Source organism: Heterocephalus glaber, unplaced genomic scaffold (assembly GCF_053883595.1).
Source record: "Heterocephalus glaber isolate CG9 unplaced genomic scaffold, H.glaber_assembly_v1.0 deba00001204, whole genome shotgun sequence".
Taxonomy (NCBI): Eukaryota; Metazoa; Chordata; class Mammalia; order Rodentia; family Bathyergidae; genus Heterocephalus; species Heterocephalus glaber.
Window position 1 is genome coordinate 441,375 of NW_028258214.1, and position 26,024 is coordinate 467,398.

The following is a 26,024-nucleotide window of genomic DNA, read 5'->3' on the forward strand; positions in this document are numbered from 1 at the left end:
AGGGTCGGGTTCCGGTTGGGGTGCAGGGGGTGCGTGGGGACGAGCGCAGTGGGGATGGGGAGGCCCCGGCCTCAGAGCCCCAAGGGACTCCAGAGCGGGGAGGCAGAGCTCAGGGCTCAGGGCAGGGAATGGGGCTGGGAACAGGAAGCACAGACAAATGCAACCCTTGAAGCTCAAGTTGCTCTGATACAAAAAGCATCAAAGGAAATTTTAAAATATGGGCCACGCATTTTAAGGAACATAGGTTCAAAAGTTGTCAAGTTGTTGCACACAGAATGCAGCAAGTTGTTAAACAGATCCTAAGGGGCCAGGGATTTAGCTCAATCCAAAATGGGCAGTTGAAACGAAGACACGTTTCTCAAAAGATGAAGTACAAATAAATCCATGGGAAAATGTTCAGCATCTTCACCACAGAGAAAGGCTCTGAGATTTCCTCTCACTTCAAGAAAACTGGCTACCACCGCTAACTTCAATAATGAGAAATGCTGGCATGGTTTGGAGAAAAAGAAACCCTTCTACAATGTTGGTGGGAAATAAACGAATACAACCTCTGAAGAAACCAGTGTGGAAAACGTTCAGAAACTTAAAAAATAGGAACCTGACCAAACTCTACCTCTTCCAGATGGGTTCTCCAAAGAATGTGACATCATAACACAGTGATATCTGCATACTCATGTTTATAGCAGCACAATGCAGTGCTTCAATCTTGGAAACAGCCAATATGTCCATTGATAGAGGAACAGATAAGAAAATAGGGTATATATGTAGAATGGAGTACTCCTGAGCCACAAAAAGGAATAGATGAGTCATTTGTAGAAAAATGGATGCTCAGACCATAACACAACAGAAAATGAAGCAGACTGTAGGTTCAATATTGCATGGTTTATTTTATAGGAGAAACCTAAAGTATAAATGATTTAAAGATCACAATAAAAGACAGACAACAGGAAACAGACATTTTGAATATGAGAAGATCTAGGGATAGAAGGAAGAGAGGGTAGGGAAAGAAGAAATGCTAAATATGTCTCAGCTTTAATGTGTGTGTATTCCAACTTCCAAGAATGAATTAATCAACTATTTATCACAAGTATAAAAATTAAATAAGTAAAACTATATTAAAAGAAAATGGCTCATTTCACAGGTGCAGGGATGGCGCATTTTAGAGGAGACAGCCATCTAGTACATTGTTGTTTTCTATCTTAAGTTTAATTTCTGTACTTTAACAGGAAAGTTAATTTTTTTGGTGTTTTTTGTTTTGTTTTTTGGTACTGGGGATCAAACTCGGGACCTTGCGCTTGCGAGGGAGGTGGCAAAACCACTGAGCTAAATCCCCAGCCCCTTTTTTTTGGTGGTTTTTGAGACAGGGTCTCACTGTGTAATTCAGGCTGGCCTGGAACTCACTATGTAGCCCAGGCTGGCCTTGATGTCACAGCGATCCTCCTGCTTTGGCCTCCCAAGTGCTGGGATGACAGGCATGCACCACCACGCCTGGCAGGAAATTTAATTTAGGAACACAGTATATTTAAGATTTTGGTGCCGTAAGCCTGAAAAAAGACAATAAACAAGACTAAGTACTATGGTTCCTGTTTAGATGCCCCCCAAGGCCTCATACAGTTATAGGTTTTTTTGATGTAGGAAATATATATGCTCAGGATAAAATGACCTCTATTTTCACCTTTCCTCTAGCTAGAATAGCAGTATGCACTATGCAATGTCTTCATGATGACAAGAATGAAAAATGAGCTGCAGAAAAATCAGACCCATGTTCAAGCATGTAAAAGCCAATACTACATTCTGCAATGCAGTATACTTCATGGAGCACACGAGACATTTAATATTTCATTATAAAATAGATATATTTTTTGTCAGACATGGTGGTAATTTCCTTGGGAGGCTGAGGACCCCCAAGAGTTCAAAATCAACCTTGTCTACATGGTGAGACCCTGTCTCAAAAACCAAACTGAGCAAACAAATAAGACATGGTTTTTATACTATTGCCCACCTGATGGCTAATTTAATTGTCTAAGCATAATGAACTTAGGTGAGATAAGGTTCACTCTTCCCAATATCAGGACTACTTAATGCACTTGCCACTTATGCTTTGACCTTGAATTACTGAAGTGCAACCATGGTAAACTGAGCAGCTACCGAATTAAAAAAAAAAACAATGCAGAATATTTTACAAAGCACTTCAGTATTAGGAAATAAGGAGGTAAAATGAGTCAAGGATGCCAGCTGGTCTGACACTGATGGCCTGCACAAATCTTACGCAGTAGAAGTGACATCACTTCCTGCAATCATCAGCCATACTTACTGATGATGACAAAAAGCAGTGTAAGTTTATCTCTAAAGTTGATAAAAGAACACAGATGAATCAAAAAACTTACTTTTTCTCTTTTTTACTCACTGATTTGATTTCTAGCTTTAAAAAAATTGATCCAAACACATATGGCATTCACAGCATCAACAAACTAGAATAAAGACTCTGCTTCATTAGAAAGAATAGAAATCATTCTGTCAAAACAAAGTTCAACACTGTAGAAAACTCCTGAGAATGTTCTGGCTGACAAATCACATCATGGTATACACCTTGTAGAAAGATGAATGACTATAATTCATGGTATGTTCTTTGAGAAAAAATATGGTCCTGCTGCTCTCTGGCAGTGGTGAACTCACAGAAATACAGATATTTGTAGCATAGGGGATTGAAAAATTACCACCAATATAAATCATCACAATATACATGTGAAAGGTAAAATTTAATGATAAAAATAACTAATATTCTACACACGATAATAAGAGCTCTGATGCAGAGGAATCAGGCAAAATTATGCACTGCATATAATCTGTGATTATGGTGGGATATACATATCTTCTTAGAATATGAAACCTAATACTAATTTACACGTTGTTTGAAAACGAACTCTTAAATACATGTACAGAAATTAGTAATAAAAGTCTAAAACATGACGAATTTAAAGCATCTTGCTAGACTGTATCAAAGTTGAGACAAAAACTAATAGAAAAATAACAACTCTTAAATAAAATTAAATTTTAGACTCCTATTAACCCACAAAAATTAAAAGCAAAGGAAAAAACCTCTACAAAATATTCAGCCTCCAAGGCTGTAAGAAATACAACGCAATCGATTTGTGGGTCTGACATAGTGCAACATAAAGGATACAATTATCATCTCATCGAAGATACAGTATTGAACTCCCACACTGCCGCTACAAGAATATACAGAATTAGCTGGGATTTAGCTCAGTGGTTCTGCCACCTGCCTCGCAAGGGCAAGGTCCCGAATTCAATCCCTGGTACCAAAAAACACATATACAGAATTATGTGAGCATAACATTTATTATTAAAACTGAATTTAAAATTCTTTTATCAAGAGATCGACTCTCAGACTGAATTCAAAACATATATATATTTATATATATATATTTTTAGGACACCTCTGCTTGGGTATTTTCTGTAGAAATAGTGAAGATCTAATTTTGTGTGACACAGTTTTTTTGGTTTAAAGGACATGAAAAGTGATCAAAGGATTTGGAATACATGAGTTATAACTGAGAACTTTGAACATTCATAGGGATTTCACACAATATTCATTCTTTGAGACAGGACAACCGATGATGTGTCCATCCCTCATATTAAATGTTTCTCACAGTACTGTTTATTTGGAATGTGAATTAAACTAAAATGACTACAGGGATTCCCATGTAATATACATCGATGTGAATTTTTCCACTATGAAATGCCGTGTGTCATGAAAAGTCATGTAAAAATGAAGATTTCTCATGTTCTGTATTTATACTAATGCTCATAATGCAGTTTCTAATATTATGGGTTTCTCACATTAACAGGGTTTCTATTTAGTGGGAGTTCTTACAGGTATTTCACGGTAAGTGCAGGGAGTGAAGGTTTCATAAATACATATTTCCCTTCTATGTTACTTTTCACATATATGAGTTTTTTGAGAAAAAAACCCCACCTCTCCCACATTGCTCACATATGTTCTGTTCACTATGAATTCTTACATGTATGTAATGATACATGTGTGGACTAAAAGAGGATTTATACTGTTTACACGACCAAGGAGATTCGTGTCAGGGAATCTAGTTATTTTACGCCTTTACTAAGGGGTACATGATGCCTACTGCAGTGAGAGATTTTCCTTCTTTACACACAGCCTTCTCACAAATGTATCTTCTTTCATGTATTTGACGATACCTCTGTGTACTGAATATATTCACACATTGATTACATACATACATTTCCACAGTGTGCTCTTTCATGTCTTTGACAATTTCTATGTGTTTTGAAACCTTTCCCACATTGCTTACATACATAGGGTTTGTCACTACTGTGAGTCTTTTCATGTTTTTTAAAATAACTGTGTGTGTTGAAAGCTTTCCCACATTGCTTACACACATAGGGTTTCTCCCCAGTGTGAATCCTTTCATGTATTCGCCAACTATCTTGTCTGCTGAAAGCTTTCCCACATTGCTTACATACATAGGGTTTCTCCCCAGTGTGAGTCCGTAAATGTATCTGACAATGAGTGTGTGTTCTGTAAGCTTTCCCACATTGCTTACATACATACGGTTTCTCCCCAGTGTGAGTCCGTTCATGTCTTTGAAGATAAGCCTGTCTGCTAAAAGCTTTTCCACATTGTTTACATACATAGGGTTTTTCCCCAGTGTGAGTCCGTTCATGTGTCTGACAAGTACCATATGCACTGAAAGCTTTCCCACACTGCTTACATACATAGGGTTTCTCTCCAGTGTGAGTCCTTTCATGTGTTTGACAAGTACCATATGTGCTGAAAGCTTTCCCACATTCCTTACATATATAAGGTTTCTCCCCAGTGTGACTTCTTTCATGTATTTGACAAGTACCTTTAGTACTAAAAGCTTTCTCACAATGCTTACATACAAAGGGTCTCTCCCCAGTGTGAGCCCTTTCATGTATTTGAAAATAACTGTTTGTGCTGAAAGCTTTCCCACATTGCTTACATTCATAGGGTTTCTCCCCAGTATGAGTCCGTAAATGTCTCTGACAGTGACTGTCAGTGCTGAAAGCTTTCCCACATTGCTTACATATGTAGGGCTTCTCCCCAGTGTGGGACCGTTCATGTATTTGACAAGTACCATATGTGCTGAAAGCTTTCCCACATTCTTTACATATATAAGGTTTCTCCCCAGTGTGACTTCTTTCATGTACTTGACAAGTACCTTTGCTACTAAAAGCTTTCTCACAATGCTTACATACATAGGGTTTCTCCCCACTGTGAGTCCTTTCATGTCTTTGACAATTAGCCTGTGTGCTGAAAGCTTTCCCACACTGCTTACACACATAAGGTTTCTCCCCAGTGTGATTCCGTTCATGTGTTTGACAATTACTGTGTGTGTGGAAAGCTTTCCCACATTGCTTACATACATAGGGCTTCTCCCCAGTGTGAGTCCGTTCATGTCTTTGACAAACAGCATGTGTGCTAAAAGTTTTACCACATTGCTTACACACATAGGGTTTCTCACTACTGTGAATCCTTTCATGTGTTTGACAATTACTGGGTCTGCTGAAAGCTTTCCCACACTGCTTACATACATAGGGTTTCTCCCCAGTGTGAGTGCGTTCATGTGTTTGACAAACAGCATGTGTTCTGAAAGCTTTCCCACATTGCTTACATACATAGGGTTTCTCCCTACACTGAGTCCTTTTATGTATTTGAAAATAACTGTGTGTACTGAAAACTTTCCCACACTGCCTACATACATAAGGTTTCTCCTCAGTGTGAGTCTGTTCATGTGTTTTACAAACAGCATGAGTGCTGAAAGCTTTCCCACACTGTTTACATACATAGGGTTTCTCCCCAGTGTGAGTCCGTTCATGTCTTTGACAATTACTGGGTCTGCTGAAAGCTTTCCCACACTGCCTACATGCATAAGGTTTCTCCCCAGTGTGAGTCTGTTCATGTGTTTTACAAACAGCATGAGTACTGAAAGCTTTCCCACACTGCCTACATACATAAGGTTTCTCCCCAGTGTGAGTCTGTTCATGTGTTTTACAAACAGCATGAGTACTGAAAGCTTTCCCACACTGTTTACATACATATGGTTTCTCCCCAGTGTGAATCTGCTCATGTGTTTGACAACGACTGTGTGTGAGAAAAGCTTTCCCACATTGCTTACATACATAGGGTTTCTCCCCAGTGTGGGTCTGTTCATGTCTTTGACAATTACTGAGTCTGCTGAAAGCTTTCCCACACTGCCTACATACATAAGGTTTCTCCCCAGTGTGAGTCCGTTCATGTGTTTGACAATGACTGTGTGTGTGAAAAGCTTTCCCACATTGCTTACACACATAGGGTTTCTGCCCAGTGTGAGTTCTTTCATGTATTCTCCAACTGTCTTGTCTGCTGAAAGCTTTCGCACACTGCTTACATACATAGGGTTTCTCCCCAGTGTGAATCCGTTCATGTCTTTGACAATGAGTGTGTGTGTGGAAAGCTTTGCCACATTGCTTACATACATAGGGTTTCTCCTCAATATGAGTTCTTTCATGATTACCAAATGAATTGTTGTTAGTGAAGGATTTTCCACAGTGTTTTCTTGCATAGACTTTTCCTCCAATAAGAGCTTTTTCCTGTGTCTGAATATTATGGTGAGAATTAAAGCCCAGTCCACACAATATACATGTGTATGTATTCACTGCATCAGATCCTTTCCCGATCTGACCATCACTGGCTGTAATGAATGATTTCACATCTTGCTTATAAACAAATGGCTTCTCTTCAATGGTACTTTCTTCAGTGCAATCAGAGTAGGACTTTCCACATGGCCTATGTTCATGGGGTTTCTCCCCAGGACTTGTCTTTGCAAGTTTCTGAGAGGACTGGAGCTTAGCACAGGTTTTCCCACGTGTGTTACAGTTAGACAACGTCTCTTCCAATCCCTGCTGCTCATGTGATTTGAGTCCAGCGTTAGCTGTGATGGGCCCATTTGCTGATGAATGACCAATCAGGGGCCTTCTAGAGGAAAGCCTTTCACCTGGATTTATATGAACAAGTTTCATGTGCACATTAGTATCTGGAGTCTGACGTGCTCGCTTCGGCAGCACATATACTAAAATTGGAACAATATCTGGAGTCTGAACAACCATTTCTCCATCTTGGTACCATAATTTATACGGACAGGATTTCTCTCCCTCTTCACTTCTGTAAAAGGGAAAAGTAAGGAAACAACCAATCACATTTAAAAGTACCTTTGTAGTAATGATTTACAAAGAGATCTGCTTTGATGTCCCCTAAGAATTGTTTACTGTATACTCTGGATGATGGCTTGGAAAGTTTTTTACCACAACAGTAGGATTCATTTTGGCGTTTGGAATTGACATGTTTGCAGTACAGAACCATGTTCCATATACTGATACCCTTTGACACCTACTCCCCATGACTCCATGCCTTCCCCCTTCCACTGAGCCTCTTCATCCACTCAAAATGTTCTGCCTCTCTCTTTTCTACCATCCCTCCTTTGTTTGACTCCTTAATTCATGTTTTGGAATTCCCATGTAAAACACAACTTGTGATACTGAAATTTGTTTTTGACTTGTTTAACAGCTCAAGATCCATTCATATTTTGGTAAATGACATCACTTCATTCTTCTATGGATAAATACTACTCCATTATGTGTACACTGCACATGGTTTTCAATGCTGGAAATGAAAGACAATGTTTTGGCACTGTGATACATCCATGGGCTTATTTATTTTTATTTTGAAAAAGAATCTCATGAATCATTATGTTGCCTCGGCTGAGCATGAATGTATGCTTTTCCAGACTCAGCTTCCCAGAGGGCTGGGATTCCAAGCATGCCCCTTTATGCCCAGGCTATCCCATATTTCCTTAATAAACTCTTCATGTGAATGGATATTTAGGCTTTTTTTTCCGAGCTTAGCTTTTCTAAGTTGTCCTGTTACATATGGGTATTTATGCATCACTGTGGTATGATTACTTTCACTTTGTGGGGAACATATATAGTAAAAGTATAACTGGATAAGACGGAATTTCTATTTTCCCTTTTTTGTGCAATCCCGATGCACATTTCCTTAGATGTTATACCACACTGACAGTCACACCAATATTTTGAACAGACTGTGTGCTCTGAAGGACTGCTTAAAAATAACTACGATCAAAACAGTGGAATTCACTTGGATTTTGAATACATCCATGATAGCAATTTTTCAAATACTGAATCTATATTTCATAATTAACTATATAAACAATGACTTACATAATTTGATATGAAAGTGGTCTTTTGAAAACAAATGCATCTATAATTAGAACTTGGCTCTCGGAGTATACACAAAATGTGGTTTATATAACCCTGTACTGTAATTTCATTCAACATAACTATAATTTTGCCCATGGGACAAAATTTCTTGGTTCTTTTTTGCTTTTTGGGACAGGGTCTCACTCTTTACGTGAGGCTGGCCTGGAACTCACTATGTGGTCCATGCTGGCCTCAAACTTGTGAGGTCTTGAAATTTCCTGCCTCAGCTTTTCAAGTGCTCAGATTATAGGTGATTTCCACAATGTCTGGCTGCAGCATGCTCTCTCTTTTTTTTTTTTTTTTGGTACCAGGGATTGAACTCTGGACCTTGTGCTTGCAAGACAGGTGCTGGCACCACTGAGCTAAATCCCCGGCTGGCTGTGTGCTCTTTTACGTTACATTAGAGATGTCACTTTGGCATAATATCAGCACCACCTACATTTCAGATATTGGAATATTTCAAATACTCAATTTTCAGATTAGAGATATTCAATGTGTATAATCCTTGGAGAAATTTTATGAAATGAAAAGATTTGGCCTTGCTTGTATATTTTGCTTGGTTTTAGTATTTCTGATTCTTTGATGAAAATTCTTTTCCTGAGTGCAAATTACCTTAGACTTTTTCTGCAAGTTTTGTACTCATCTTCAATTTGCTGGTCACCTGAGCTTCTTCCTAAAGTGCAGCAACAGAAATGTAATGAGGACTTACTGCATTATATGAAAATTGGTAGTTTCCAGTTAGAGTCACAGTAAAATGTGACCATGCCTGGAAGATGCATCACCATGCTTCCACCTTCCGATTAAGGAAACTGCACTGGTGAGCACCAACCAAGGCTCTCTGACTGCAGAGATGAGGAAATGGTATCTCCTTACCGATGGCAGCCAGGTTCCTAAGGGTTTCCCACATCACATCTCTGTAGAGCTTCTTTTGGGATGGATCCAGAAAAGCCCACTCCTCCTTGGTGAAGTTCACAGCCACATCCTCGAAGGTCACTGCCTCCTAAAGCATCAGACGTGTTTCCAGGAAGAAGCGTGAGATTCACAACATGAACCATCTCATCTCATACAAAGCTGATATGAGGCTGAGTTTTCCCCACATTTACTTCATGTCTCAGTCATCAAACACTTATCCTCCATCCACATGCATGCCTCACACAGGAATTTTGCTGTTACACTGGAATTCACTGCTAAAGCAACAGTGCAATGGGAACATTGCTTCTCCTGCTGGTTACACCCGGGTTTGCTTGTACACTGCCACTAAAGCATGGTTCACAGAAGGAGCCCACCAAGTCAGAATCCAAGTGAAGAAAGTAAGATAGATAAATGTCTGAAGAATTATTCTGCAAGATTATAGAAAATATCTTTTTTTCCCTCAACTTATCTAGGGAAGTTTTCCCTTGCTTCTCTTTCTCTATTCAGATAGCATTCTGAAACTTCAACCTGGTCTTATGGACAAACCTTTAATTGAACACTAAGCAAAATTTATGAATAATAATTTGGAATGCTAATGATAATTAAAATTTTTATTGCAGAATATCTAAGAACAGAGAAATTAGATTAAGGAAGCCATAGTATCCTATGGTCTATGACCTGAAAGGTAGCAGAAGAGAAAGAAATCAGGGGACAGATTTCATGAAAATACATATTAAATGTACTGATCACCAATGTTTTTCAAACTTAAAAGGGACTAATCATGAAGGGAAAAACTGAAGATAAAATTTGTTCACTTCCAAATCCACCTTCAATGAGACAGCTTCTTTAAGGTATAGAGAGTTTCAAAATCCACTATTTAGGGCACTATTTCATTAGTAGAGATAATGACAAATAGACTACAGAAAAGGAAGAGAATGTTCAATGGGCTCACATGTGACTAAAATAGGTCATAGGTACTACATAGGTTCTTCTCAGTGCTGGGACAAAAATACCAAACACCTAAAGGAGGGAAGGTTTACTTTCACTCAGTTTCAAGAGGTTTCAGTGCATAATGGGCTGGTTCCATGCCAGTGAGACATGGCAGAGGGACATTGCAGAGGAGAAACAGTCCATGGCAGGCAGAAGGAAGCAAAAGCAGCAAGAATAAAGCAGCAAGTGAGAACAGCAACTCTCTGTGCACCTTGTATTTTATCCAGTCTACCGGGGTAGCACTCACACACACCCTTACTTCTAGCTTCACACCATGAATCAATCCTAGTATCACACACTCTAGATCCAGTTGCCTCTGAAAAGCCCACTATGACTGCATGAGCCTTTGGGAGGAAAGGAAGAAGTTAAAGTATCATTATTTGTACATGACATGATACTCTACATAGAAGACCACTAAAACTCCCCCAATAAACTTGTAGCTTGATATAAAGCCAACACTCAAAAATCAATAGTGGGGCTGGGGATTTAGCTCAGTGGTTTCACCACCTGCCATGCAAGTGCAAGGACCCAAGTTAGATCCCTGGTACAAAACAAAAAAAAGGAAAAGAAAGAAAAAAATATCAATGAATAACAAATGCTGGAGTGGATCTGGGGAAAAAGGAACCTTTCTCCACCGTTGGTGGGCGTGTAGACTGGTGCAACCACTGTAGAAATCAGTGTGGAGATTTCTCAAAAATCTAAAACTAGAGGTTCCATTTGACCCAGCTATGCTTCCCAAAAGAATGAGAAGCATCATACCATGTGTACACTGATGTATATAGCAGTACAGTGTATAACAGCTAAATCTTGGAAACAGCCCAAATGCCCATCAACTCACGAGTGGAAAAAGAAAATGTGGTTTTTGATACAAGGAAGTATTACCCTGACATAAAGAAGGATGAGCTTGAGACATTGACAGTTAAGTGAATGGACCTTGAGACCATTCTCCTAAGTGAAATAAATTGGCCACACATGTTTCAAGACTGCAGTGTTTCTCTGGTGTGGGAAAGGGGAAATAAGAAAAAAATGTATAGCAGATAATTGGGAAATGGGAAGAAAATGTTCAAATGGGGAAAGGAACGTGGGAAGAGAGAGGGAGAAAGGAAAGAAGGGACAACAAAAAAAGTGAAAATACAAGAAAAAAATGGAAACGAAGCTTTTGTACAAAGGGAGGGGAATGGGGGGAAGTGGGGTAAAATTAAATAAAACATTGAAACATGAAAATAAGGGTCCGGGGATTTAGCTCAGTGGTTCTGCTGCCTGCCTTGCAAGCAGAAGGACTCGAGTTCGATTCCCACTACCAAAAAAAACCAACAAAAAACCCCCATAAAAATAGGGGCCTGGGATTCAAATCAGAAGCACCGTGCCTGCCTTGCAAGTGCAAGATCCTGTGTTGAATCCCCAGTACCCAAAAATAAAATAAAATACAAGATAATTCAGCAAGTGTGAGGCACAAAGAAAGAAAAAACCCTGTGAGACACAGCTCATCACTCTTCTAGGTATCTTTCTCAAAGAGCTAAATATATCATGCTACCACAACACATGCAAACCCATGTTATAGCAGCACACTCCATAACTGCCAAATCCTGGAAGCAGCCTGCATATCCATCAACAGGTGCACCATGAAGAAAATGTGGTACCTATACAGCATAGATTACTATTTGGGATAAAGAAGCAAATTTTTGAGACTTTTGTAAGAAAATGGGTACACCTGAAAAATAAAATACTGAATGAAATAAATCAGACACACAAGCTTAAATACCATAGAGTACCTCTCATTTGAGCAAGGCAAGGTACAAATAAAAAGTACAAGAAAGGATGGACAGAAAGAGGTAAGGGGATAGATCTGCAGACTGAAAGTGGTCCTGGATACTAAGGGTGGGGGGTGGTGAAATTAATAGAATAAAGATGTACCATATACAGGAAGCTAATAACCTCAATGAACGTAAATATCCTGTCATAAAAGTGAAATACGATTAACAGTATGAACAATAAAAATGCAGAAAGGGGAATGGTAGGTGGAAGAAGGGACAAAGTGATCACCAGCCAAGTTACATCCTAAACCCTCAACTCAATTTTTGCGAGGGTGGATATGCTCGTATTGAAACATGAAGCTTCACACACATGGATGCATGAACAGAAAGTCCTTCGTGCAGGGCCAGGGATGTACCTCAGTGGCGCCACGCCTGCCTCCCAAGCTCAAAGTCCTGAGTTTCATCCCTGGTACCCCAAAACAAAACAAAACAAAACAAAAGAACATGTTTCATGCAAAGTCCATTTCACTTCCTAAACACAACTGTTCAGATTCAGTAAATAAAAGATACAGGTTTAGTTTGGGTTACAGTACAAAGATCAAACTCACTAGAGCTCTGCTCACTCGGCTTGCATGAGTGTTTCCTCCTCATTCTATCAGCACAGTATGTGCAGCACAAAATCATTTCATTCATGCCAACCCATAGTTCAGACTTGAATCCATCCATGACTTCCCCACTTTTCTGGAAACAACTTGTTTCTTCAATGAGACACCTCCAGCCTACTATGTTTGTGATTTTCACTAAACTCAAATTTAATACCAGGTCACTCTACACACTTGTCACGTTCTTTCTAATTAAGAAAGAAGAGACAGTCAGCCAAAATCACATCATGACGGTTTCCTTCCATTAAAAGTGGAAGAAACATTCCTTGCTCTTAGCATGAAAGAATTCACATATTTGATTTCACACAAACATGGCTGTCACTAATCATTATCAGATGCTTTGTCATACCACAATCAAATGCCACTGAGAAGAAAATCAATCAAAATTTTAGAGTAGACAGTAAATCAGCAGTTTTTTGTTTCCAAGTAAAATAAAAACACATGTAAATAACGTCATCTCTAGTGACTGTTTCTTCATCTTAAACAATAAAACTTGCAATGTTCTTTAAAATGAAAAAAAATCACATCTTTATAGCTATGAAAACCATCCTAGCCATTAATCATGAGGCAAATGTTTTGTCATATCATAATAAAATGTCACTAAGTAGACTACAGTCAGGAAGACATGTGGTAACAACTTCGCTGAGGCTGTGAAGAAAACTGTTATTGAAATTACAAGATGCACACTCAGGTTGGACCACAGCCTGACACTTTCTACAATTATGACAAATACAGGTATTATTTCTCATTTGATTTCTGTTATAAAACATGATATTTCAAATTCAGTATATACTGAAGAGGTTTCCTGTGGTTCAGAGCTTTGGGCCACGGTGAGAAATTTCAACGTGGTAATGGCTTCCTGCTGACTGGGACCTGAGGTCACCACACAGCGCATCAATGGAGAGCACCTAAGCAGCAGCTCCGTGCTCTCCTCTCACTGATTCAGCTCCAGTATCAATCCTGGGGACTCCAACACCTTCCCTACTTCTAATTGGCTCCTAAGTACCCACTGTCCATATTTACTCATGTCATGTCCTCACCTATAAGTCTACACACCACCGGACCTCACCTATTAGTGTACACCATGGGGATTAGATTTTCTCATGAATTTGCAGGGAACAATCCAGGTACAACCATACTGGTTTCAATCTTACTTATTAATCACTGTCATAGACATATACATGAGTTATGAAAACATAACTCCACACAGAAATCTCTACATGAATGTTGACACTGCAGGTAGTTGAGTTAGGCAGAGACTGATAGGAAAGGAGCAGGCCCAAGACAGAGCCACTTCTGAGAGGAGGTGAACCGGGTCTGTAGTGGAGGGCTGAGCTGATAGAACCAGGCCACAAGACCCAGAGAGGATGGCTCGGCCCACAGCTTCTCCACAGGCTCCCAGTTCTATTGTGACTGTACCACCATGTCAGGTAAGCCTGAATAAAATATCAAGTAGATGGATGAACAGAACACCCACACCCGCACTCCTACTCCTCCCAGGAATATGCTTACGCTGACAGATAAACTAAAGTGACTGATGCCTGCAGATGAACGCTTCCTACCTGACTTGTTTTAGGATTAGATCAATATCAGCTAAGCAACTGCCCTTGTAACACAACAGGCTGAATTCAGCTTCACCCAAGGTAGGCTCCAACACTGCCTTGCTGTATAGAAAACCCCTAGATGGGGTGAATGTACTGCATACAAAATGCCTAGAGCCTCAGCTGCAGCCCACTTTCTTGGTCCCTTCTGCTCTCACCAGCTTCCCTCTTTCATAAACTGCTTTCTACCTTCCCTCCTGCACCCTATTCTCCATTCTTTGGTGACATGAACTATGAACTTGACACACTTCACAGGCTGGAATGCACTTTACAACAATACTGCAACTCAGTGTTCATAAAAGCTAAAATTTACAACCAACTAAAAGGCCACAAATTGATGAATAATAAAAAATGGAAGTTTTCCAAATTATTCCTAAAAATTAATCATTATCTAATACATACTACAATGTAAAACCATCTCGGAAATGTCATGCAGAGGTCAGACACAGAAAGAGTGTTGGACTATCCACTTACATAAAATGGCCAGAGAGAAAATGCGTACAGTACACCACAGATGAGCCTTTCCTACAGGTGGGGGAAAGAAAATATTCTACATTGACAAATTTGTTAACCATACAGATTTTTAAGGGAGTGAAGCAAATAGTAAGTAAGGTATATTTTAGTAAAGCTGGCATAAGAGACAATTTCTACTTTATAATTCATGGGCCAAAGTTTAGAGACGTATTTGTAGTGCAACTAATAATAATAAACAAAGGGAGAAAGGCGGGAAAGTGGGAGAGATCTGAGGGAGAGGTAAATCAAGGAAGAAGGGGCATGAGAGCAGTAAGGGAGAGCAACGAGGATGCCGGTAAGGAGAAAGAGAACCAAAGGGAAGGACAGAGAAGAAAGCAAAGAAGGAATAACACTAGGAAATGAAGATTACAACAGAACAGCCGGGGATTGAGCTCAGTGGTTTCGCCGCCTGCTGCACAAGCGCAAGGACCCGAGTTCGATCCCCGGTACCAATGAATGAATGAATGAATAAATAAATAAATAAAACAACGGGGGGGGGGAGAGGGGGAGGGGAGGACAGGCGGAAGGAATAAGAGGAAATAAAAAGGAAAAATGGAATATGACAGGAAGGGAGAGTGGGAGGGAGGGGACGGGCGGATGGAAGAAACGCAGAGGCCAATGTGCTCCTATTCCCTGCATCTCGAGCCTCAAACTCTAGGTCAGACTTGGGCGGGAGAAGCCTCCTGCTCTTGTTCTTCTGACCCTCGTCCCTAAGGATGAAGGGGACAGGACGTCTGACCTACCATGCCAGACTGCAGTATCAGTCTCCCTTGAGTCTTTTCTAATTTGAACTGGAAAAAGCTCAATAAGGAAAGGGCACAGAGCTTGGCAAACAGAGTGAGGTAAATCACATCCTTACAGAAGCCGATCTGCTGTCCCTCTGCACAGGAGACCGGGAGACGGCAGAGAAAGTGGACACACAGTGGGGGACAATGAGGACTAAACACCTTCTGAGACCACACGCACAATGCGTAGGCTTTCTGCTCTGCACAGGGCCCTCTCCTGAGGGAAAAGGTGGCAGCAAAAACTCTGAATACCTTTAGGCTCACACAGCAACACACAAACCTCCCACTGTCACCCTAATTGCTACAAGTGGACAACACATCCCAGGATAAAGGTCGACACTGCCACAGAGGCTGAGATGCGCACTGTACCTCAGAGTCAGGCAAACAGACAGGTGGGGGCACAGCCCGTAACAATGAGGAAGGATGGAGTGCAGCACAGTGTAAAGGACAAGACCGTCTGGTGACCCAGGACACACAGGTGAGGCAGAAGTGGAGCACAGCAGGCTGCCCAGGATTGACGAGGACACCGAGCACAGTTCACAGATGGGAAAAGCAGCCAAGAAGAGACACACGGATGAGTGCAGTCTGCATTCCCTGCAGATGGTACCCTGACGAGCAGATTCCCCTGCAGCAGGAACAGGTTCCTCACAAGTACTGCAGGAAGGCCACTGGCTGGAGCTGCCAAACAAATAAAGAACTGCTCTGATTATCTGAATTTTGACATAATTTGTCAAACTCAGTTTCTGTTCATTATTTCCTAAAGATTTTTAATGAAGAAAAACACTACAATGTGATTGGTAACTTGACAAAGCAATTATACCGTAAAAGTAGCAAATGATACAATCAATGGGGTCGGAGCACACGAATTATTGCAAAATCAGAAATAAATTGGACTGGAGGTTTTTAGCTCAGTAGGTGCAGCACCTGCCTGTTGAGCACAAGGTCCTGAGTTTGATCCCTGGTTCCACCAAAAAAAATAAATAAATCGAGGCTGCACTATGCTGTCACGCGAAATAAAAGCTCACATGTAATGACAGAACAAGACAGGCAAGATAGACAAAAAGTGACAAAAAGACTGAAATGAAAGACAGAAAATCTCGAAGGATGAATGATGAATCAAAGTATACATTTTGAGAAAAACAGGGAAACTAGGAAAAAAGTCACAATGTTTCTCTGATGTTTAATACTCATGAAAACAATCCCAATACAAAGAAGCTACATGATACACAATCAGAACACATATTATGAGTAAATATAGCTCCCAAACATTTTGATCTCAAGTCAGTACACATAAAAACAACAGAGAAATCTAAAAGCTGGTTGTATAAACACCAGTGTTGGGCCAGGGATTTTGCTCAGTGGTTCCAGCATCTGCCTTGAAAGCACAAAGTCCTGAGTACAATCCCTGGTACCCAAAACAAAAAACAAAAAACAAACAAACAAAACACCAGTGTTAAGCTGATTATCAGACAAAATAGAAAACAGTTTTGTGATTAACACAATCACAAGTGCAAGAACGTCCCTATGCCATGGGGATATAATGAACATTGCAGGGAAAAAGATTGGCAAAAATACTTGTAATTGCAAGCACGAACGTCCCTCAAACTTTTGCAAATACTTCTGAAAGCTGCTTTGAAAGGAGACAACCAGATGTTCTCACCGGCTTCCTCAGCCTCTCCAGTGTATTCTTCAGGTAATGAAAATGCCTCCTCCCCTATTGCTGTGAAACTAGGTTATTACTGGGCCGGGGATGACACCTAGAAATGATCTCACCCTCCACGCACTTTAAAAATATGCCACAATGATTGTATGCGAATACCAACAACATCTTTAAAAGTCTGCAACAGGTCCACAGAGAAAGATAATGCATAGAAATAAAACTGGAGAGGATGATCTGAGTATCAGGAGAATCACACACAGACTCAGATTTGATGACACTGGATGCTAGGAATTCTTTACATTACGTGCTTAATACAACTGTATTTGTAATACAAGTAAAACAACTCTAACAAACATCTAGGATTCCTTCTGAAAAGCAAAGGACAGTGTTATATTTTTCAAATCTCAAATAAAACAGTAAAGAAACAAATATGCTTTCCCACTACTGGGAACACACTCTACAGTTACAGTCACTTATGCTTGAAACTCACACAACAGGTAGACACACAAAATTCATGACAAGTACCAAGAAATACGTTTCCTTCAAATAAACTGAGATTTGATGAAATTCACAGTACAAATCAGGTGTACAAATCATTCCTTTCTGGTAGTAAACTGCTCATTTTATATGCCAAGTGAAATTGATTTTTGAATCACAAACATTCAAATGTGGATTCTAGGTAGACTCAGAAAATACACAAAATATGAAACTAAAACTTGTGAAAAACTACCACGTAAGAAAATATAAGAGTGAGGAAATCTTCAAAAATAAAAGCGTAGGGCCAGGGATTTAGTTCAGTGCTTCCACCACCTACTCCCAAGCACAAGGTCCCAACTTCAATCCCTGGTACCAAGAAAAATGAAACAAAAAAAATAAAAGGGTAAAGCCACGAATGGTAAGGTGACTTTGAAGTTATGAAGAGTAAATTAGGATTTGTACCATACACTGCTAGGGGAAATGTACATAAATTACAAAACTGAAAAATATGTACCAGATAATTTGTCTTTACTACTAAAGATTTATCTCAGGGCCTCATGCATGTTAGACCGGAGATCCATCCCCTAATATTTGCTTCATACTGAAACAGGGTGCTGCCCCATTGTCCAGGCTGGGCTCAGTGCTGCAATACTCCTGTCTCAGTCTCCCGAGTGGCTAGGATCAGGGTGTGACCACCATGCCTCACTGATGTTTACTCTACCCATGAGCTGAAATCTTGGTAAATCATGGCGATTAGAGATCCCCAACCTTGGACTGGCAAAATGCCACATGCCTGCCTTCTCAGCAGTCAGGGAGGTGGACACAGCATCAAGAGTCCTTCCCACCCTGGGCAACTGAGTAAGATCAGGTCTCAAAAGTGAAAAAAGAAAAAAAAAGTGAAAAAAGAAACAAACAAGGTGAATGTAGCTCACAGCTAAATTCCTGCATTCAGACCCATAAAATAAAAAACGTGAAACACACCTTGAAATCTGCTCTATCCAAGAAAAAATCCTTCCCATTCTACTTCGATGACTATGGACACTATATTATTAAATGAACAAGTCCCGTTTCCTAAGTTCCAAAATTGCCTCACAAACCATTAGGTGGACTGATCAGTAGTAACACAAGATACATTTACAGTGTGTGTTCTTAGGTTCCCCTCCTTTCTTTATGGCTGTGACCACGGACCCACTCTCAGGCCAAGCCAGCACACAATCCTTCCATTTTTGTCCCGCTAAGCACAATCTGCCCTCAGGGGAGGAGTTCACAGCTGTAGCTGCTGATTTCCCCACCCTCCCACCAGCCCTGCTCTCCCATCCTTATGTCTCTCCTGTGTGGCTACTTATTCAAAAATCCCTGTTATTCCTATTCCTTCCGATGCCTGTAGACACTGAAGATGGTGATTTACCTTTACTTCAGGGCTTGTTTTATACAAAGTGCATCTCAATAAATATTTCAATTCTAAATTAATGTCAAGAAGCAGTATAAGGATAATAGCAATCATTTCAGAGAGGACACTGCTTTCCGTTCCCACCACTGGCAATATCACACATCCACGTCCATGTGGATTCCCCTCTCCCATGTGTTTCTCAGTTCGGGTTTAACAGGCAGTCCTTTCAGAAAGTTCTTCTTACCAAGAACCCTGTCCCCTCCCTCGGTGTTGGGCATGAATTCTCTGGTGGCAGAAAGAGGACAAAAGAAAATAAACTTTCAACACTTTGCCAGCAAGGGGAACTTTACTTCCGCAGAAGGGTGCACAGCCGGACAAAGGAAAGCAAGCAGGCTGAGTGGCCGAGTGTTCTCCTGATGCTCGCACTCAGCGCTGAGCCCACTCTTCAGTGGGAGTGTAGCCTCACAGTCTGACCCGATTAACCACCTGCATGAGGCCACGGTTGCTGGACAGAGTAAATTCTGGGATCCGGAAAGCCCTTTGGTACAAAGTTCTATACAGGGCGACAGGCAAACGTCCCTGTGCCTCAAGTTTTCAAACGTTAGTGAAACAAGCACATGAACATTTTACAAAAATAGGGGTTCTCATAAAACGGACTGATTTTAATTACGTCCTTTGACAGGAAAGACTACCTTTACCCACGTGGGCAATACATTCACATCTCCACTTTCCTCTGCTCCTGAACTCTCTGCAAGGCCCCCTTAACTAGTCTGGTGGTGAAGAATAGTGTATTTAGCTCCCTTAGGAGTAAGGCACCTAGCTAGGGAAAAGGGCCCGACACAGCCTTGGGTAACGAGCCACAAGATGAGAACGCAAGTCAGAACCGACAGTGCACTTCAGACGGAAGACGAGAATGACCTCCGCGGGCAGCACGGAGAGCGGCCTTCCCCACCGCGAGGAGCTGCAGCCGCGCCCTAAGCAGCTCCCCGCAGTTCCCCGCAGCCGGCTCTGTCCCCGTCCTTCACGCCTCACCCCGATGCCGCCCCCGCCCGGCTTCGGCCCCACAACATCACCATCGCGTGACTCCGGTCCCGGAGTCCTTCCCATGCAGCCTGCAGCCAGCAGCACTCACAGAAGGCGGTCTTACCCGCCGGGGGCTCTCAGCACCCCGCTCGGGACACTTGCTTGGGCGCCATGACACCGGAAGGCGCTCCTCATGGGCCCACATGATTGGACAGTTCATACAGCTGCCTCCTCATTGCTGATTGGCTCCTGCTCCAGGGCCCACCCCTCTGGGCCCAGAGAGAGGAGAGAAATCAACTCCTGCCTGCATGGGTAGCGCTCTGATGATAGACTGTAACCCAGGATCTTCTGGACTGGGCTCTTTCCCAGGATGGCAACCTCACCTCCCTAACAATAAGTGCATTTCAGCAGTTCACTCCTGATTTTCCAGAGCTTCCCTGTTTTCTTCATGGACTTAGCGTGTTCTTCCTGAAATGGGGTTCCATGAATGCCCAGAAGGGTCCATGGTCGGTGTGCTATGGAAGAATCAATCCCCTGATGTAAGAAAACACCATGAGTCCAGGACAGGAGAGGACACAATGGAATAGAGGGAGGGCTGGCTGCTTGACAGGTCAATACGTGGGAAGGAGGCAGCAGGCTTCACCGTCAAGATTTTCACAGGGTCTCAGTCTACTCATTTCCATTCAAGAAAATGAATATATTCCCTTTGAAAAAGGAATACTATTCTTATCTACATGGAGAAAGGAGTTAAATGATAGCAATGTTTTGCAAAAGAGTAAAGATGAAAGAAAAGCAAGCCTAATTGTTCAATTTAAGAATGTACATAACAGTGCCATGGATTTAGCTCAGTGTCGGGGAGCCCGCCAGGCAAGCGCCAGGCCCTGAGTTGGATTCTTGGTACAAAAAACCCAAAAAGCCAGGCATGGTGAGGCATGGTGTAATCCCAGTAGAAGAATCCCTGAGAGTTTGAGGGTAGCCTGGGCTGCACAGCAAGTTCAGGGCCATCCTGAATTAGAAAGACACTGCCAGAAAAAAAAAAAAGAAACAAAAAAAACCCTCCAAAAAACAAAGACAATGTACATAAAAATAATTGGAGAATCCTCAAACCAACAGCTTTTGATCTGGAGAAAGAACCCAGTAGACAGAAACTTCCTTTTCTACTTAGATACTCCTGAGAACACACACACACACACACACACACACACACACACACACACACACGCAAATTACTTTTCAAGAAAAAAAGCAACGCATTTCCCAAATTTACACCATTTGGTTTCAAAATATTTAGGTGAACTGATTATCATACCAAAATAATAAATAACCAAGTACCTTTCCTCCCTGCAAGCTGTTGGATCCACTCTTGGCCACAGCCAGCACCAAACGCTCCCCTCACTGTCCCCCCAGGAACAGGCTGACCACAGGGGAAACCTTGCCTTGCCTTGTCTGGGAGCTGATTCTGCCACCACCATCAGCCCGTCTCTCATCATCTTCTACTCGCATTTGCTTCTCCCAGATGAACAGGCCCCTTTGCCTACTGACTGACAAGCTTGCAGAACTTCCCTATCACACATTTCTTCCAAATAAAGTCCGGTCCTGCATCATAGGGAAGACCTGATAAATGGGGGTCAATGGCAGCCTTCAGAGTCCCTGGGGTCAGGTGACACAACATGGATGTGACATCCTGCTTCCCAAATGTTTAGAAATTTTAGGGGACTCAGGACTTCTTTGAAGACAAAGGAGAGAATGCGGGCCCAAGATCCTCAGTTACATCTGCAGCTTCTGGGGGGTCCCCAGGTCTTCACAACTTTTGCAGCCAGGGCAGGTCAGAAAGACGGGAGGCTGAGACACATGGCCCCTCCCTCACCAGGTGGCACCAGCTGTGCAGTAAGGCAACAGAAGAAAAGTAAGACCCCAGGTGATGGAGCATCCTGACTGCACTCCTGTGCTCCAAGTGGACAGTGCACACAGACGGCCTCCACCTCCCGATGGCTAATGCTCACAGCCTGCCATCTGGGATCTGTGACTGAAGATGGGACCCTAACACTAACCTGAAAGGAGCTGCAGTGTCCTGGTCAGGCCAGGCCCCACTGTAGAGGAGGAGAAGCTCACCTTACACTTGAGGAATTTAGCTTAGGCAGTTTGCTTCCTGGTTAAGACTTCTCATACCTTGCCTGTCAAACAGCTCCATTTCATTTCTTCCGAACTGGGCATTGGTCCCAGAGTCATTGCATTGAGCTACATCCCCAGCATCTATTTTATATTCTGTTTTGAGACAGAATTTTCCAGGGTCACAAAGTTGTCCAGGCTGGGCTCAAATGTGTGAATTTGCAATTCATCTGCCTCGGCACTCCCAAGTACTGGGATTACAGGTGTGTACTACCATACCCTGATTGACCCATTTTAGGAAAGAAAATCTACAAATATGGCAACAAGGGAATACACTTATTTAATACATACAGAAACAAATTATATGGCAGCAATATTCTAGAATGAAACAGGAGGAAAGGAAACCAACCTGCTTCCTACAAAGTTACTAGAAAATTCCACACTGAGCTGATTAAACACCTTCCCACACTAGGGGCCCAGAGAGGCTGCTGAAATGGAGCCCCACAGTGGGTCAGATTCTGGGGATGAGGCAGCGACACCTGAATATTGTAACTCTGGGAGCTCACCAGGCCCTGCTGGTCCCCAATCACAGTGCGAACATGCTACGTCCTCCAGCCTAATACTCACTACAGGGACATTTTTGGTCGGAGTCACTCTAAGCTCCTCACATGAAGAAACTCTCAAATTCCTCACTCCCTTCTCCAGGAGACCACTTACATGTGCCTTTCTCTGAGCCTGACCTCTCCAGATTTTCTCCACCTAATCAATGTATAGAATGACTCTATGCATATCAAACCGGAATATCATTCGGAAGCCCCAAATAAATTACGGTCACAGCCTCAGAAAGAAGAAAACCCCCAATGGCATCAGCACGTGAGTCTTCAGCTCCCCAACTCTGCAGCTTTTCACCATTCACACCCTTTTTGTTATGTTCTCCGCACCTGGAAGCCACCTACAGGGAAGCCCCAGGAGGCACCAAGCAGAAATTCATTGCACTTTCCTCAAGCTCCAGATTGGCCCAATCCCAAAGGCCTGAAGGATTCACATCACAGCTCTGAGCTGTGAAATGAGACAAGGATCTTGAACTTATGGTTTTTAGTATGGCACGTGCGAGTCCATCATTGTTACTGTATTTATTGATAAAGTAGAAAAGAATAATTACCAGAGGCCTAGGCATTGTAAAAGTGGCAATTATTTATTCATTTGAGAACCCAAAGAAGTCTGCATACATTTTCCTGTGAACAAAGTGGTGTGCAAAACTACTGGCCAATCAGGGGCTCTCAGCTCTTCCCCTCAGTAGTTATTTCCTCTCCATAGGCCATGCTTCCTAGCAGAGCTCTCTCTGCAGCTGTATTGCCTTTGTTTACCTTTTTGAAGCTGTGTCTCTACCCTAATCCCACTGCCACTGATGCACACAGTCTTTTTGTACTGAATCCTAAACATTTTAAAATGCTTGTTGCAAGTTCAAGACCAGCAGGAGCGACATAGTGAGTTCAAGATCGGCCTGAACATTGTACCATGACTCTGTCTCATAAAACAAACAAAATTTCATACTTCCCCCAGGTGTAATCCTTCTGAGGCTGAATCACACCCAGTGTGAAACCAAGGTATTCCCCGGATTTAAAGGCATCGAGTTTTCAGGAATCAGGGCAGTTCAGATGGGTGTGGATGACTGGTTCTTCTCGAGCATTGTAGCTGCTACCTGTCTTGGTGCAAGTTGGTCAGCCACGGGTCTCTGCTCACACTTCTGTCCTGTGTGTTTTCCTCTTGATGCAACCCAGACTGCCTGATCTCCCCAGCATTCCAGCCCTCAGACACACAGTGCAGAAGTATACAGCCCCTGATGGCTGAAGAATGTCTGAAAATTCTCTTATCAGACAGTCTGAGAAGAGAACGTCTCAATTTTAATGAAAAAGTGAAGTAGTGCTGCCTCTTCTCAGAGAGATATGTTCTGTGTCCACAATGTTTGCCACCAAGTGAGAATAGCATTAAATCACATGTGTTCTATACAGATATATGTAGGATAACATTTAATTCATCAGTTGTGCCATTGTACACACTAACAACAGTGCTTAATAGTGATATACAGTTACAATGATAGTACGGTATAACCAAGCAAATGGGAATGTGGTGTCTTTCTGTGATGTCTCACCTTTTTGTGTTCCCACCCTGATTGTCATGATGTGACATCACTTGACAGCTACACAAAGAGAACAGAGATGAATGATGGACCAGGGTGCCATGAGACTTCACCATGCTACTAGGGATGGCAGAAAATGTAAATTTTGCCAGGATTCATTTCTGGGATTTGAACTTTCACATTTTCAGGCTGTGCTTGAACTGAAAAGCCAGAACATGAACTATTTTGTCTGCTCTCTTTCCTGCTGATAAAAACAGGACTGTTTCAAAGGGATGACAAGACTCTCTGTTTCATGAAAAAATATAATGTTGTCCCTGCAGCTGATGAAGATTTGTTATCTCTAAAGTATGCTTCCCAGAGTGAATGATAGTAAACCATACACACACACACACACACACACACACACACACACACACACACAGAGCTATTTCCTATAACTAAATACCTGCAACAAAATTTTGTTGATAAATGTTGCATTGGTATATGTTAACAGTATTTAAGAAATGGGTATAATAAACATATGATGCAATCAATGTGGTGTGAATGTAGTTTTTCTCTGCACATGTCTTTCTCCTGTATGTAGCCTTCTTGGCACAATGTGATATCACATGAAACCTCCACAGTGAGATGAAAGGGGTTGAATAATGCCGCGGGGTGCCACGACATCCTAACATGCTACTAAGAATGACACATGATTTAACATTTGCCAACTTTTATTTCTGGAATTTTAAACTGAATATTTTCAGGCTGTGCTGAAATGGCAAGTGTTGTACTGTATCAGATGAACAACTAGGATTATCTTAGTTTCACAGCATAACTCCTGCATATACAGGGCAAAGTTTGTGCTCCAGTACAGATGCAGCCTGCATGAATGATTTCTTAGGGGAAACTGGTGCTTTAGTTCTTGCTCATTGTGTTCATGCACTGTGAGCATCTCATGCTTGTGCTGCACGCTGCTCACTCTACATTTCTGGACCCACAAGTGTGAACCCATTCCCAGGGCTCTGGGTCCTGTTTGGTTTAGTTTAGTTTTTTTTTTTTTTTGTACCGGGATGGAACTCAGGTCCTTGTGCTTGCAAGACAGGCAGTGGAACCACTGAGGTAAATCCCTGGCCCATCTGGGTCCTTTTTATCAGAAAGCATAGTCATGAGATTTTCTTTTTTCTTTGTCAGGGGGAAAATTTTTTAATTACAAACTCAATCCATTTACAGAAGCCACCACCTTAAACCCCACAAGCCTGCTGCCTGCCTCAGACCTGACGACCCCACTACATGACTGCCAGGAGACCCTCCAGGACATAACCTTGACCAGACCTGATTTGTGGGATGTGCCCCTAAAATACCCTGAGGAGATGTTCTTCACGGATGGAAGCAGCTTCGTTGAGCAAGGAGTCAGGTATGCAGGGGTGGCGGTGGTGGATGGCCAGAGAGTGACAAGGTGGGCTGCTGCTCTGGGATCTGGAACTTCAGCCCAATGAGCAGAGCTGATGGCTCTTACTCAGGCCTTAAACCTGGGTGAAGGGAAGGTTGTCAACATCTACACAGTCGGTATGCCTTTGCAACTGTACATGTTCATGGAGAGATATATAAACAATGGGGCCTGCTCACATCAGGAGGGAAAGACATCAAAAACAAACATGAGATCCTAGCTTTACTAAAAGCCATATGGAA

At 41.9% G+C, this 26,024-nt stretch overlaps 1 protein-coding gene across 1 annotated transcript; it reads right to left on the reverse strand.

Annotated features, from left to right (window-relative positions):
* Positions 1-858: 858 nt before the first annotated feature.
* On the reverse strand, positions 859-25,864 carry LOC101725387 (uncharacterized). Its single transcript, XM_087210775.1, is given in 5 exon segments — positions 859-6,020; positions 6,022-7,222; positions 8,950-9,010; positions 9,211-9,337; positions 20,214-25,864. Coding segments are annotated over 5 exon segments (3,390 nt in total). The 5' UTR covers positions 20,325-25,864; the 3' UTR covers positions 859-4,130.
* Between the last annotated feature and the right edge of the window lie 160 nt (positions 25,865-26,024).